The sequence below is a fragment of the Thermobia domestica genome, chromosome 11 (genome assembly GCF_964235325.1).
Source record: "Thermobia domestica chromosome 11, izTheDome1.hap1.1, whole genome shotgun sequence".
Lineage (NCBI taxonomy): Eukaryota > Metazoa > Arthropoda > Insecta > Zygentoma > Lepismatidae > Thermobia > Thermobia domestica.
This window is the reverse complement of record NC_137464.1, coordinates 198,025,449-198,042,276: the sequence shown is the minus strand read 5'-3', so window position 1 is coordinate 198,042,276 and position 16,828 is coordinate 198,025,449. Positions and strand designations below refer to the sequence as shown.

General features: G+C 35.2%; 1 protein-coding gene across 4 annotated transcripts in view; it reads right to left on the bottom strand.

Moving 5' to 3' along the window:
- The window catches only part of LOC145664655 (uncharacterized), a 41,661-nt gene extending 39,078 nt beyond the window's left edge, over positions 1–2,583 (bottom strand). The window contains exon 1 of one of the 4 annotated variants that reach the window (XM_081731492.1): positions 2,315–2,583. In XM_081731492.1, coding sequence (XP_081587618.1) covers positions 2,315–2,354 — 40 coding nt within the window. In that variant the 5' untranslated portion in view covers positions 2,355–2,583. Of the gene's footprint in view, positions 1–2,216 lie in introns of all 4 variants that reach the window. The other 3 variants (XM_081731495.1, XM_081731491.1, XM_081731493.1) reach the window with 3 other exon arrangements.
- Between the last annotated feature and the right edge of the window lie 14,245 nt (positions 2,584–16,828).

Sequence of the window (16,828 nt, the reverse complement as noted above, 5' to 3'; positions counted from 1 at the left end):
TAATAACATAGCGGCACTCGGACTTTTATTCTGTACGAGGCCTTCATTATAATTATTAACCTTATCCGTAAAATTACTATTTATGCTGGAGTATTCCGTTTGCATCAGTATCTTCTTTTGCACAACATGTACATCGCTTCTTTTTTCAATCAACACATTAAGCCAGATGTACCAATAAGCACACATATCCAACCTTAATTAATTTATGGTGCTCGAAAATAATAACTTTCATTTCAGCATAGGAACCTGCAACGTATAGTTTTAAGCACGCTATTTAGTATCTAGTCCATTAAGTAAGCCATACACAACTGAATCTGTATGTCAATCTAGTGTATGAACTCAATTTGTAACAAAACAGCTGACACGTAAGGCATCTAATGATGCAAACACAGTACACATGCATCTATAATATTATTCGGCGTAAGCTCTAAACTGCGATAAACAAAGCCAAGTGAAACTAAATCTCGCTGATTTGCTGTTGTCCTACCGACGCTTGTACTCCTCCGCAAAATAGTTCGTGTGATTGCATTATTACTTTTACTATGAAGCTTCATATAAAACTGCTATATTATTATAAATGACAAAAATATAATACGGATTATCTAATAATACTGCAATTGAGTGTGGCTAATGAAACAATAGAAATAAACACTAAGCATGCGCAGTAATTCTGGCGCCAACTCAACTGTGGACGCGTGTTCTGCTTTTAAAGTCTGAAAGATGACTGGCATGAATCTCGGTTCCGCGAGTGTTGTGATGAAACACCAACAAGGCAAACCTTTACTCACTAAGCAACAATTGTTTACGAGCGAAATTCAAATACTTTTTTTTAATCTTTCGAGTTTCTTTTCTTTCTTTTCTGCTGCTGCTGTAAGTATCTGGACAACACGAGACAGTATTGTCAAAATGCACGTGTATAATTTGCTCCTCCCCGTGGGGAGTGATACATCACTACCCAATCGTATTTGTGACAAGCGGAAGGATACAAATATTTTGTTTATCGGAGTTTAGAGCTTACGCCGAATAATGTATAATACCGTATCTTAGCTTACGCGCTTGCCCACCGTTGCTGACACACCTGCTCACTCCGGATATCCCCGGTGCAGGCCAACTAGCTTTGGCCTGGCTTGACTCGCTTATAAAATATTCGTGCTTGTTAATGGTTATTTAACACAGGTTGTTTTTGGTATATTTTTTATAGGTGCACATTTACTGTACGGGGATATAGTATACAACAGGTCCTCATCATTTCCCGAGGACTCACGAAGTTCAGTATTTTACGGATTATTCATTGAGGATCTAGGAACTTGAAAATGGGGTAACAAAGCGACTTTCATTTACTTATCGACTGAAACTTGTACATGACATACCACCATTTCTGTACGTGGTGCAAGAGTTTCAACTATCCTCGAGTACGGTGCACTTTATGTGCGCCTCTGTAGTGCCCTTGTACTTTATATTTCACTATGTGTGTGGGGGGGAGGTACTTGAACGCATAATAATAATAATAATAATAATATTGCATGTCTTGTGCTCGTGGATAGTTCTTACTGTTACGTTACGTACAAACGTGATGGTATTTCATGTAGAAGTTGTAATAGCACACATAAGAAACGCAGATCACGGTGTACTCATACTGCATATTCCAGTGTGAGTACAACATGATCTGGGTTTCTTATGTGTTCTATTACCACTTGTACATGACATACCACCATTTCTGTACGTGGTGCAAGAGTAAGAACTATCCTCGAGTACGGAACACGATGAGAAGCTGTTGTATACTATTACCCTGTACGGATCCACATATATGTAGAATTTACAAGACAAACTTGTAAGGGTTAACTTCAGCAGATGGCGACCCTAAAATACAAAATTTACACGAAAATGAACAGAATCAGACGAAATGTCAGCATGAGAGTATGTATGCAATGAAATTACGTATGGATCTGTACAATAAATCTGCCGAGTTTTTGACTGTCATTTTTATGGCATATCAACACGACCTATGTCATATAATGGCCCTCCTAAAGTAAACCTACATTCCTGACTGCAACTCTCCACCCCAAAGAAACAATTTAAAAGCATTACTAGCATATTTCCTGAAGAAAAATGTATAGTTCAGGAATTCATGTATGGATAACAGAACCGGCTAATTTTTGACTAAACTTTATATAAAAATAAAAAAATATTGCAAACTTGAAAAGTCTATAATATACCACGAAATTGTTCACTTTATTCTAATGCAGACTTTGTTATTTATTTACATTTTAGTTATAGATCATAGCAGTACTTCATCAAAATACGAACTACTTACACCCGAATGTCTCTTCGGCATCGACTTTGTCATCTGTCATTCCTATTTCAACCAAATTTTCCGCTAAAGCTCAACTTATTCGAATCTTTGAGATTACGCCGTTATGTTCCCTCAATGGCGTCCTAATTCACTCCGTCGAAATCTTGAAGAAAAAGATGGAGGGAACGGGATGTCACAGAATACACACTAATGAAGCAATCGAATCATTAGTACTGGCTTAAGTGGGTACACTCTGCGTGGCCTCATTGCAGACGTATGTGGCCACTAACAAAGCGTATGATAGAAACAGTTGTTGTTGATATTTAGCCACAACTAGTGCTGCCAGATTTTGTAAACGAAAAACTGCGACACCAATCTCAGGCTATAAGGTAGGGTTCCTACTCATTTGGTCAGAATCAATTAATTCCCTGTCTTTTGCAGGTTACTACTGACAATTTTTCAGTTCATTCTACACATAGTTATCACAAATGAAGCCCCACATGGGATTTATAACCAATGTAAAAGGTTGCATAAGAAGAGCTGCTTGCCGTCATTTATTCCGATTTTCTATTTGTTGTGTTTAACAGGTCCTAGACATTGCGCCAATTACTACACACTCTCCCATTTATGATTGAAGAGAGAGTTTTTTCTTTGTGGCGTCATTATCTGAGTCAGAAACGGTGAGTCACAAATTTAGCATTTAGCAAGAAAAAATACATTTACGCTAAATTCAGAAGTATAAACAAAAAGTAAATTTCTTTAAACAACAAATGGATCAACAAACGGAACAGATTAACCAATTAAAGCAAGATTTTGCTGACGGAATGGATCAACGAATGAGCCAACTTGACAATAAAATTGATCAACAGATGGGACAATAAAAGCAAGATTTTGCTGATCAAGTGAACCAACAGATAGGACAATTAAAGCAAGATTTTGCTGATCAAATAAACCAACGGATGGAACAATTAAAGCAAGATCTTGGTGAACAGATGACACAACTCAATAGTAAAATCAACCAGACAACTCTCCGAATTGAACAAAGTGATCTTAAAATGGAAAGAATTGTACGTAGATTCACTGAAATGCAAAATTCCATCGAAGTGGTAGAAACTATAATTAATGAAAATACAGAGCAGGGTGCAATGGATCAAGACAACGAGAATGCTGAAAACGGTGGTTGTTCCCAAGTAGTGTTGTAAATAGAAAAAAAAAAAACGTTCGTATATTTTCAGAAATGTACGTTTTTTTAGAAAAAAACATTGCCTCTCCTTTTTTTCTAAATTTCGTTTTTTTAAATAGTCATTTCTAATGCATCTTACGTCTATTTAAGTATTAAATATTTTTATGTATGTATAATCACCGTAAAATGCAACATAAGTTAAACGCTAGATACTGATACGCTACAAATATTTTACAATTTACATGAATGCCATACCTATTAACAATTCGGGTTTCAGCAGTTTTCATCAATATCAACTAAGAAATAAAAGTAGAAATGAATTTTTGTTTTTTCGTGAAAGCAGGCCTTTAATAAGTACGAAAGTAATGTCACAAACAGTATAAAATTCAAATAACTTGTCTAAAGGTAAAAACTAATACTAATTTGCCTAATAGTATTTTTCTAAATGTCATATATAAATAATTTGTCGACTAGATATATATGATATGCAGAGCCGGCTCTACCATATATGCAACACGTACATTTGCGTGGAGCGGCAAGTTTGAATGGTTCGGTAAAATCTGCCATAAGTATATAATTTAAATTAAATATTTCTTGTTGAAAACATACTTCATGATGATGGTAGTTACATTTACTAAGCTGACCTTCTATTTGAATACTACATTCATAAATTATGTTTAGGTTGCATTAGTTTAAGGCCACATGGACAATGCTAAAGCAAATGGTCGAATAAATCCGAGCACAAATTGCTTGATTGTTGCCAAATGCAAGAATTCAGTTCTCGAATAATAGTGAATATCTGTTCCATTTAGTAAATTATCACAGTTTTGATATGACAACTAGTCAGGGACGGCGCCAGGAACGCTTGATGGGGTGGGCGGAAAGAGGCGGACCTAGTTGCTGGGTGGGCGGACAATGAAAATGAGAACTGGGCAAAGTAGACATTTTTTGACAATAATTAAATTTCAATTTTTATACTCTTTATTTAGCTAAGGCTCAGACCGAAATAGGGGAGAAACAAGGATGTGGAAAACAGTTGTGTTGACCTTATAGAAGGTGCCATTCCAGCATTCACCTGGTGAGACTGAAGAAATGCAGGACTTAGGATGGGCCGCGGGAGTTCGTGGCAATATGCTCGACCTACCGAATTCCGCGTGGCACACACACTACCTCTACTTTCAGTTTGTTTTAAACAATAATAACGGTGTGTACTGTGTAGTCGACGAAGTTCAAGACAGCTTTATCTCCTCTCCCTCCAAGAATGCACGTGAATGCATAGAAATAAAAGAAGGTTCAAACAACACAGACTAACAGATAATACTCTACTTTTCGTTAATAACATAAAATACACAATAAGTAGGTAAAGTAAAACAAGGATAAAATAGGCTGCTGCAAACATTTTTATATTTGAAGTATTTATTACAAGAAAGCAAGAGACAAAAAATATAAATGAGTAGCTTCAGAAGCAACGCTGTCGTCTTCGCTCTCTCCAACATCTAGTTCATTTTCACTTTCTTCGAAATCAAACACTTCAAATTGCGAATCCTGGTTGTCACATGTATTTGTATTTGTATTTTTTTTTTTTTTTTTTGTCTTTTTCCCCATTGAAGAAGAACGATTATCACTAATGTCAATGGATTGAAAATCGCGCTTCTTTGAACACGAGAATGACACTGAGCCTGAGAAGAAATCGCTGATAAGGTTTTTCGACATATTAGTTGAACAAGCACCGACCGCCAAGACTTCTGAACGCAACAGAGATCAACTCAACAATGCTATAATAAGGGTTTTTACAAATCTGTTTAATGCCACACGGGTAAGACATGTGGTACATTGCTGTAAACAATTGCAAGTTGCAACCCTCTTATAAGAAGCTATCGCGCCGACACAAAGCAAGGGCGCCGATCTCTCTGTAAATTTTGGGGGGTTGGGGGAATTAAAATGCAGAAGGCATGTATGAGGATTTTAAGACAAATTGAATTCAAATTATGCCAAATATTGTATATTCATAAATAAAATGCGGGGCGCACATGAGCTTTGGGGGAGCCCGGGCCCCCTTGGGCCCCCAGAATCATGCCCCCTCGGGCCCCCCTTGACACAAAGCACTACTCTCCTCCCTCTCTTTCTGAAATGAGACAATAGACAACACTAGCCAGTCCTGTCCATTATTTAGTCGACTTTTTAAAAAGCACTTACTTTTATTTTCAGTGCAGCACACAAACACTGGCATTTCAATAGCACGATTCTGCGTGTGTGTTAAACTTCAATTCATTATTCACGACTTTTGGCATCATTATATTACTACATTTATCTGTCTTAAAATCATTGTGCATTGCAGAGTTAAACAGAGTCCTAGAACCTATTACATTACAATCGAAAGTAATACCAATTGCTTTTGAAGTACTGGATGTCACCTTCAGTGCCGAATTTGCATATAAACTAAACAAGCTATAGCTTAGGGCCCCGCTCTCTTGGGGACCCCAAAAATTAAAAAGAAAAAGTGGCTGTAATGTCATTTTCAAATAATAAGAAAAAGCAAATAAGATAAAACGCACATACAACAACGGTGTTCTGTACTGTTATGTATTAAGCTCTCATGAAGCAAGTTTTCCATGAGCCTGTTTTCCAACCCGCCTGCAATGGGATTTCTGTTGCCCAGCCCCGCTTATAATGGAACCCTCGTTTACCAGCTCCGCTTGTAATGGGGATTTTGTTTCAGAGCGGCATTTGTAATCGGGACCCTGTTTTTCAGCTATTACACTTAGCTATTTTAATAAGACTTCACAGCATAAGTGATACAGTATCTTGTATGCGGATAAAACTCTAAATAGTGCTACCCTTTCACGTACTATTTGGAATTCGACAAGAAATTAAGTCTGGTAATAGTGGATGCGTAAGAAGAAGGCATGAAACGACAAGCTCGCGAAATAATAGTAAAATATAAAGGAATTACAGCCCTAAGCGGCAATAATCTTTACATCGCGAAATTATAGCTATTTTATTTCGCTGTACGTAAGCATGAAAAGTAGTGTGCAGAAGTATTTTCATAACTTTCAGAACTTGGCACTGATTTTCATAGTGATCCTATAGAGTTGAGTTGATTTTGAATTTAACGTCCCTTTCAGCACCGAGGCTACATGAGACGGGACCTACTGATTAACGTGGAATCCGAACCACAGGAGCTCCCACCGGGAATCGAACCCGGACTTCCCACGCCAAAGGTGCGTACGCTAACCGCTTAGCCACGGAGGAGCTCATATAGTGATCTATAGAGTGCAATAATGGATCACTAAAGGCACGGACGGATCCAGGGGGCGATCGCCTCCCAGAATTGAATATGTTTTTATTTTAAAAATAAAACCTATCCTAAGAATTTCCACCTTTGTATTATAAACGAAAAATAAAACTTATTGACTTCGAACGACTTCCCCCCCCAAACATTCAGAATGGATCCGCCCCTGACAAAAGGAAAGTATAGGAGCACGAATCGTAGTGATTTCATCCATTCGTTCTAGGCAAATGAGTCGTTCGTTTGTATATATTAACAGTATTTTATGTATTGTTACGTTCAGAACTGCCCGAATTTACCTTGTGTAAGTTAGTATGCAGCAGGCTGCATGCGTTAAATTATCAGCACTAGTTACTACATAGTAAGGCAAGGTACCAACATCTTTTCACGTCGCAGTAAAAAGAAGCTACCTACATTTATAGGTTTTATAATAATTTTAGTGCAACAGTTAGGATTTTTAACGATATTTTTATGATTTTCAGCCAGGGACGTATCTAGCCAGGAGCTAGAGAGGTCTAAGACCCCAGTTTTTTGAGTGACAAAAGTACTTGAAGCCATTAGTTACATATTTTTGAAAGTTTATAGTAAACTCACGATATATCTATCATAATCTGGGTTTTAGTTGTCCCTTCTCTATTTTAACCTTCTAGGTTCGCCTCTGCTTCCAGCGAATTTGTGTCGTGTTACACCTTGTGTAATCTTCGAGGGTTGCATTCCATTTTGAGTTACCCTAGTAATCTGACCTGGAAAAAGCTCACACGATTAGTTGAGCTTCAGGCAGTAATTACCAACCCTGGATGATATTTAGACTGTATTTACTTACACGGATCCCTGGAAACGGTTCAAACTTTACCCAACTGAATAGAAACAACTTGAAATGAGAAATGATGCGGTCTCTACATATTGTAGAAGCATGGCGTGGAGTGTTGATCATAGTTGGTGCAAAAAGAAAACAAGAGTAGATCGGCAAGGGGCTTTATTGGTACCAAATTAAACTCACGCTAATTTTACAAATGTTACAGTTTTTCTGTAATGTATTCAAAACAGTAAGTTAAGTTAACGAAATATTCACGAAAACGTATTTAGATATGTATTAGATCCATAAATTACCATATAGCATATATTCAAACAGAAAAGGCGAAATTTTGTCGCTGAAAAAGAAAGCTAGAAATAAAAGGGCCCCATTAACTTCAATAGCTTAGGGCCCCATCAAACCTAAATCTGGCACTGGTCACCTTCATTATTCTACTTCTGTTGCAGGGGTGTCATTTCAGACTTCGCTGAGGGGGCAAGAACACCAACAACATAAGACTTTCACAGTTTGTACTAGTATTTAGTAGACAATCGACAAAGTATATGTATTCCTCAAACTCTTGTGGGGGCAATTGCCCCCTCCTGTCCCCCCTTAATGACACCCCTGTTCTGTTGGGGTAGGCGGATGGGTGGGCGAGGCCATCCATCGGGTGGGTGGTTGCCCACCCCCGCCCACCCTTAACGCCGTCCCTGCAACTAGTCTTGCTTTTGTCAGAAACAAGTTCCTTATCATTGAAGATAGAAATAAGTTTTTTAAACAATGTTAACAGATATTGAAGAGAAATCAAAACATAAAGATAAAAGAGCTAGTTGCACTGGAATTGCAAACTGATACATTGAGATTGAAGCTCGATAGTGAATTCTATATATAAAAAAAAAAAAAAAAAGGATTACCATCTTTCCTCTGCAGGTGTGTTTGCTTTATCTTTCACTAAACTAATAGATTAATATATTTAAAAAAAAAGACACAACGGGGATTGCATTTTTAGTAAGTATTTAAGCCTGTCTGAGTGCAACTGCATTTACCCTCACCTTTGTTGTTAATGCTGGAGTAGCATACTTAAAATCATGACTTTTAAGATTTGTTCTTTCTGAAGAAAGGGGGAGACGGCAAATTATGCCGTTGCATGGGACGACAAATTGACTAGGACCGGTCCTGGTGACATGTATATAAAATACATTAATATAGGATGACACAATTTGAAGTAATGCAGGGTGTTTCAAAATTAATATTAGCGCTTTGAAACTTTGCAGTATCTATTACAATTAACTTATAACTATAAATATTATATCAAATGAAAGAGCAACTCAAACAGTTTTGTACGCATGCATGTACATGCATTGTTTCTTCTGTCTGTCGTTAGAAAGAGCAAGCAGCAAAGATGTAGACTAGAGAGCAGAAAGTTTTTTTTTGTGTTTTAATAAAGATTGAATCTGTACAGTGCAACGGTCTGTGTGAAGAATATTAAGGAGACGCTTGCAATTACGTCCTTATCGCTTGCAGTTGCTACAGGTCTAAAGCCTACAGACTACGGTTTACGTGCCAATTTCGCAAGTGAAATATTGCTGCATAACAATGAAGATTTTCTGGATCGTGTCGTCTTAAGTGATAAATCGACATTTCAGCTAAGATCTAATGTGAATACTCATAATGTTTGTATCTGGCCGTCAGCAAATCCTCAGGAGATGGTACACTTCAAACGAGACTTCCCTGAATTGAATATGTTTTGTGCCATATGGCGGAAAGTTTATGGGTCTTTCTCGCCTATCGACTAGATGTGTGCCGTGTTACAAACGAATCTCACATTGAACACTTGTAGCAAAGACTGTTTGAGGTGCTCTTTTACTTGATGCATTGCTTATAATTGTACGTAAAATATAATAAGTACTACGAAGACTTAAAACCCCAAAATTCATTTTGAAACACCCTGCATTTCTCACCAATAGTGTTGGAACTAAGATGTAAAAAGGAGAGAAAATTTTCCTTATAAAGTTATTGTTTACAACAACGATATTATTATTAGTCGAGACTATAACTACAACAACAAAACGAGTTAGTAGTCAAAAAAATGTAATCAAATGTATACTCGGTGGCCCAGGTAGCCAAAGTGGCACACACGGATGTGTCATTTGTTTAATCCGCTCCTGTGTGGACACTAATTAAGATATCGGGATATTATTCTTGCAAAATATGATTGGACTATAGTTTATCATATTATTTTTTTCTTCTGATGTCGAATTTCCTTCTCAAGCTTCACCCCAGTCAAAAATTCGAGAATTTTCTAATTTCGAATTTCCTTTACTTCTTTTTTCCTTGTAGCTTCCTTCGTTGTAGAAAGACCTCAGTCCTTATACTTGCCAGGTAGATACCTCGGATGGATACCTAACTGTTGACATCAATTGGACGGGCCTGCGCGCAGTGTTGCCAATTAGGGAAATTAAAATGTTCCTAAATTTGAGGGAAAAAATTATAAATTTTTGTTTATAAATCCGTACCTATACGTCCGAGTGCAACTCAACTTACGCCAATCGATCATTTGTCCTTACTTAACAAACGCAAGTACAGATCGTTACAATGGGGTAATTAGGGAACGCACGAAAAATTCATATTTAGGTACTAACCCTTGATTTTTCTAGTTTTTCCCTACTTTTCTGTTTACCGTAATATATTTTTGGTAATTAGAAGTTTTGTTCCTTAAATATCGTCATAATACTTGTAGGATATATTAGTGGTGTACCAATGTTTAATTTAAGATAGTTTGTGTCTGTCCGGTAGCAGTGTTACCAGCTACAGAAAATTTTAATTTCAGATTTTAGGCGGAAATTTTGGAAAAAAATATATGTTTTGTCTCTATTATTTCCCTCTTGTTGGCTATATCGGACCAAACGTACCAGTATCTCGAAGTCTCGTCTTTGCTCTACACAATGCACTATAGAAAGTTTCAATAGGATAATTAGGGGAAGTACAGTAGACCTTGTTCTCTAATTGGGAAGATAACTGTGATTTTTTTAAGGTAGAATGAGATTTTTTTATTGACATGCTTACTTTATTAGATATCGTCACAATACTTGTAGGATATATTAGAGGGATACCAAAGCTTATTTTAAGATAGTTTGTGTGTGTCTAATAGTAGTGTTGCTAGCTACAGAAAATTTTAATTCCAGATTTTAGGTCAAATTTTGGAAAAATTTATTCCCTTCCCTTTTTTAGTTTTATTATTTCCTTCTTGTTGGCTACATTCGAACAAACGTACCAGTGTCTAGCAGTCTAATCCTTAGCCTACACAGCGCACTATAAAAAGTTTCACTAGAATAATTAGGGAAAGTACAGTTGACGTTTATAATAAACCATGTTCTGGAAATGGTAAGAAAATGGTGAATTTCTGAGGTAGAATGAGATTTTTTTAAAATTTCATGCTTACTTTGTTATATATCGCAATGATACTTGTAGGATATATTCTTGGAGTATTAAGGGCTATTTTCAGATAGTTTTCGTGCCAAAACAATTAATTCCCGCTTTTAGGTGAAAAATTCGAAAATTTCCCTTTTCCCCTCTATTATTACCCTCTTACTGGCTGTATTGAAACAAACGTATCACTACCTAAAAGCTTCCTTTTTGCCCTACAGAACGCACCATAAAGAGTTTCAATAAGCCCCGGCATATTTGATTTTTGCTTGTGAGGCGTAAAAAGTGTCAAAATTTCATGTGTATGACAGAATGTTTTCTTTCCCTCTTTGGATGAAAGCCAGCGACTTCAGGATTTCACTGTACCTTGTGAACACACCAAAGATTTTTTTAGGCGACTTGATCCCATATAGCAGCAGTGGTACTAGATACAAAAAATTTTGAAATTCGGTTAGGGAATTTTTTGTAAATTTTCACCCCTACATTTCCCTCAATAATTTCCCACCCATTGGCAACACTGTAATGCAACTTACACCAAAACATAGCCACATCCATTTTCTAAAAAACAAGGCCTTAACCATATCAATCGAATGAATGGTTTTTGAGCAATAAGTCACTAACTGGAAATGTAGGAAAACGCGCATTTCAACGTATTGCACAGAATATGGAGTTCAAATAGAACAGATTCTGCGGGGCGAATTTTTTAAAGTACTAACAGAATCACCATTCACTTTTCTCAATAACGGTTCTCCAACCAGAGTTCAAAACAATTCCTTCAGTGCTTGTGATTTAACCTTGGCCAAGAGAGAACATTATGTAGAATCAGAATGGTCAACATATTTTCATACGTGTAACAGTGATTACTATCCAATCATTTTCAAATCTCACATAATAAATCAGTTACCTATTCACTCTCATAACAACAAGATATCGTTTAAAGCAAAACTTCAACATGTTGCAAAGGATATAAATTGGACAGCATTCAGCAATACGATTCAGGAAAATATCATTAGCTTCACTAAAGAACAGGACCTTTTCAAACTTATTAAAACCTCTTTTTCCATTCTATCAGCGAAACAAAAACAAGAGTGGAACAAAAATAATAACTCAAATCAGCGATCACGTAATAAACCAACATGGTAAGATACTGAATGTCAAAATAGTGTTAATAAGTGCATATTTGTTTTAAAATTATTTATATCAGTGAAATCTCCTTCAAATTTTTTAAATTATCAACAACAGAAAGCTTTATCTAAAATCATTATTATAATACCAAAAGACAACATTGGCAATACTTTGTCAGATCGTACCTCAATGTTAAAAACATGGAAATTCTGGAAGAAGTTCAATGACTATCACGCAAGTAATGTAAACACAATCCCAACATTTGATTTAAACTAACACCTTGTTCAATCAACAACGATAGATTACTTTTAAGCACATATTTATTCAACAATATTAATCCTCTATTAGATAAAGATTTTGTAATGAAAGAACTGGAAATCGTTCTTATAAATTTACATAAAAATTCATCTCCAGGTATTGATGGCATTGGAGTTAATCATTATAAACATCTTCTACCTGATGGTCTCCAAATCTTGCTGAACTACTACAACAATATTTGGAACTCTGGTATTATTCCATCACAATGGAAAAAAATCTAGTGATTCCTATACCAAAATCCAAACGTTCGAATGACATGACAAATAACTTTTGACCTATAGCTTTACTAAATTGTTCAATGAAAATATTCAAAAATCTTTTATTAAACCGTCTTATGTGGTTCATAGAACATTACCAAATTCTTCCCTTCAATGTAACAGGCTTTAGGAAAAAAATTTCAACATACGATGCACTATCATTGCTGATATCAGATATTTACAAATCTTTTTACTTAAGGCAACCACTACTAGTTATATCTCTGGATGTTAAGGGTGGGTATGACAGTGTCATATTAGATAATCTTATTTAAAAAAATGCACGAACTGAAAATCCCAGGGAAAATGATAAGAATCAACACAATTCTTTAATTAACAGGAAACTCTTTATTAAATGGAATAATTCGTACTCCACTCCTAGGGAAATTTCATTGGAATTTCTACAAGGAAGTAAACTAAGTCCCATCCTCTTCAATATATATGTCTCGGATTTAATTAAAAACAACTGGCATCCATGTCAATTGATTGGCTTCGCAGATGATGTATTGAAACATTGAAACTGGTAATATTAAAGGAAGTCTTCCCATATTAGAAAGGTACCTAAACAATATAAATAACTGGCTGATCCAAAATGGCTTAGAACTCAACTATAAAAAACTAAATTTATCATTTTTAACAGGAAGAGGAATTTTCAACAATATAGCATACAAATGCAAAATATCAAGATTAATTCTAATAGTGCAATGAAATATTTAGGAATGCATCTTGACAGGAAATTAAACTGGAGAAAACATATTCAATTCCTTTTGAACGAATCAACAAAATATCAAAATTTACTCAGTTGTCTCTCCAAACAAGGATCTATATCAAAAATAGCCTATGGTATTATATTTATGAATCACAAATTGATTTAATTCTATAGAAAAGGAGTACATCTTATTCTAAGAACAAACCGTGGTTCATTAACCTCTACGGTCCCCTAGTGCTCATTTGAGTACATTCATTTTAATACTACGTAAATATGTGTTGTTTCATTTCAATCGCATCCATACACGTTTTGCTACTCAAGTACTTATTCGAGGACATATTTAGTGGACTATGGGTCTATTGGATGGCAGCATTGAGCACACAGTGTGAGATTCAGAAGAATGGCTGTAGCAGGAGAGGAAAGGATTGAAGGTCCTGCCAAATAAACGTGAGTATATTCGTTTATTTACCTTCGGCATGGTTCAAAAAATTATTTTCTTGTAACTTAATATCAACTTCTTGATATAAAGGTATTATTAGTAGCAGGGACGTACTCTACATTTCAGAACTAAGTAAAAACTACCATGTACTCAAATGAGTACTTTGGTACTTACGTATACATATTATTCCCCTGTACTCATTTGAGTACTTTTCATATTGCTAGATATTTTTTATCTCTCAAAAGCTATTTTAAGTTTTGTTTTGTTTTAGTTACATTTAGAAATAAATATACATTAGATGCTGGATTAAGAAGATGTGTTAAAAGCAGTTGAGATATAAATAATGTAACAAAATAGGGGTGTATTGTAATCAGAGATGTGCCTCTACGCGTAAAAAACGATAGTTTACGTTTACGTGTCAACTATGCGTAGACAATGTAAACAACGTAGACTATGTAGAATATGTCAACAACACATAATTTAATATGGCGTCGTGGACAATAAAGGAGCTTTCTTTTGTCGTTACCTTGCGAAATTGCGTACAAAATAAAATGCCTAGACCAGCCAATAGTAACTTTCGAATACTTAGTTTCGTCTTGATGAAGGAAAATGAAAAATATTATGCATTTTGTAAAATATCCAAGAAAAAATTGGGAAATACAGCAGATTCAAGACTGAAAGCCCACAGGTGAGAATTAGTTTTGTAAATTTCATTATAAAAGCAGTGCTCGAAGTGGAAAATCTAAGGAAGTGGTATGCGCAGAGCAGAGTAAACATACAGATTAGATAATTCCCTCTACTTTTTATATGTTAGTCGTTTCCCTAATCTTTCGCTGCACCGAAGCAAAACAACTGAATGAGGAAATGAAGGGTAAGGGGAAAAAAGAAGGAATGTCACAAAACTGCATTTTCGAGAAAACGGCGTTTTAATATTGAAAACCGCGTAGAAAAGAATAGAGTTAGTAAATTTTTGCCCCTTTTTACATGGACATTTTTACATTTATGTATGCATGGCATATACAGTCAAATCGTACCAAAAGTCACCAACAGATAGGACAAAGTACCCGATAAAGCACATACATGGACAATCCTTGTTTTTTTTTCCCTTACCCTTCAAATACGAACGAACGAGCAACGAAATTCTTCCTTACATTTGATAGTGGTTGTCTACATAGTCTACACGGGAAAAGGTGTAATGTAGATTACGTATAGATTACAGTAGACAATCGTGTAGACGTAAAATTATAGTTTACGGCACATCACTGATTGTAATATTCTCTTTATAACAGTTTTACGTCTATTTATGCTACGGACGTAAGCCGTAATTGCCGTTACCGACCATAACATCGATTTTATCCTTTCTCTGTTTATGCTTTTAACTTGTTTTCCGATTAAGTAGTGTTAATGAAAGTTTTAACTGCTGGAATATCATGAGAGGTGATCGCTACTATAATTTCTAAATATCTTATATTAAATTGCGCTCTTTCTTTGTTTTAATTTTACCAGTTTTTCTTTGCTTGCGACTAAATTCAAGTAACTTTCTTTTATGGAGTAATGTTCAGCAGTAGCTACTTAAATTCTAAGGAATTGTTCTTAATTTATTTCAGGATCTTATAGAAGAAAAGTACTGTATAATCCTGATCTCATTCTACAAATTTAGGTAATGTCTTAGTGACATTTCAATATCAGACGACAATGAGGCCAGCAATAGTGACTTCACAATGAATGAACCCAGTACTATATGAGAGTATGATGCTCAGCAGACTAAGGTGGAATTAGATTCTATTTCTTATTTTCCAAATGAAGCACCAAAAAGAGACATGATATGAGAACACAGCATGTATGAATTAAATCAATGTGATAGTTAAGGACATTAAGAGTGTTCTCGTTAAAGTTATTTTCGTGATGTAAAATGTACGATTGTTCTAATGAAACATTGACGGAATATGATTATAATAGTATCTTATCTTATAAGGTAATGAAGGTAAATATACAATTAATACATTTTCTTTGTTTCTTATTTTGTTACGATACATCACAACAATATAGCCTACTTTGTTCTAACTTTGTTAACAATATTTTTGTCATTAACATTCGATTTTTCATTTAATATTTGCAAAATGTCGTTTATGGTATGGAGTGAATTCAACTAAATTCTCAGGAGTAATTATACTCATACTGAATGGATCTTGAATGATGTTAAAAGAAAGAATTCTGTTTGAAAACGAAAGCAAATAAATTTTTATTGATAACTAACTGCTAATATTTGTCTCATTCCTAACAAAAACATCCTTTATTTATTTTTATATTTAGAATAAATACATGTAGTACGCCCCAAAAGTACTCAAATGAGCACATGCCCTCCCTGTGCCCCTGTGGCACTTTTTAATAAGAAATTTCTTTTAATACACCCTAATACATATATTTAACCAGAAAATATTCAGAAATAATTTTTTGATACAGTAAAAAAAAAAAATCAGGTCTGTAGAGGTTAAAGCATACATGAACTTAAAAAAATATTAAGATATATATTCAGAAAGTTCCTACCTTAAGCTGTTTTGTTTGGGACTATCAAGTAAATGTGACGCAGATCAATCCCATAATACCTAATTATATAAAGATTGATCATGCAGATTTAAGACAAGCAATTTATCAGAATATCTGGAAAGCTACAATTCACTCTTTTGACGAAGGCAATATATTCATTTATACAGATGCTTCTAAATTTCCAAATTCTAAGGTTGGTGCCGCAATATTTATTCCAGCAAAATCCTGTACTATTAAATATGAATGATCACAATCTACATCTATCTTTGAGGGAGAAGCTTTTGCGATACGCCAGGCTTTACTATACATTAAAAGAAATAAAATACTAAAGTCGATAATATGCTGAGACTCTTTAAGTGTGCTAATATCTCTAAATACAACTCATTGGAATAAAAATAAACACCTGGCTCATCTTAAACATAAAATATCTTTATGCAATTCTGTCAAAAAAT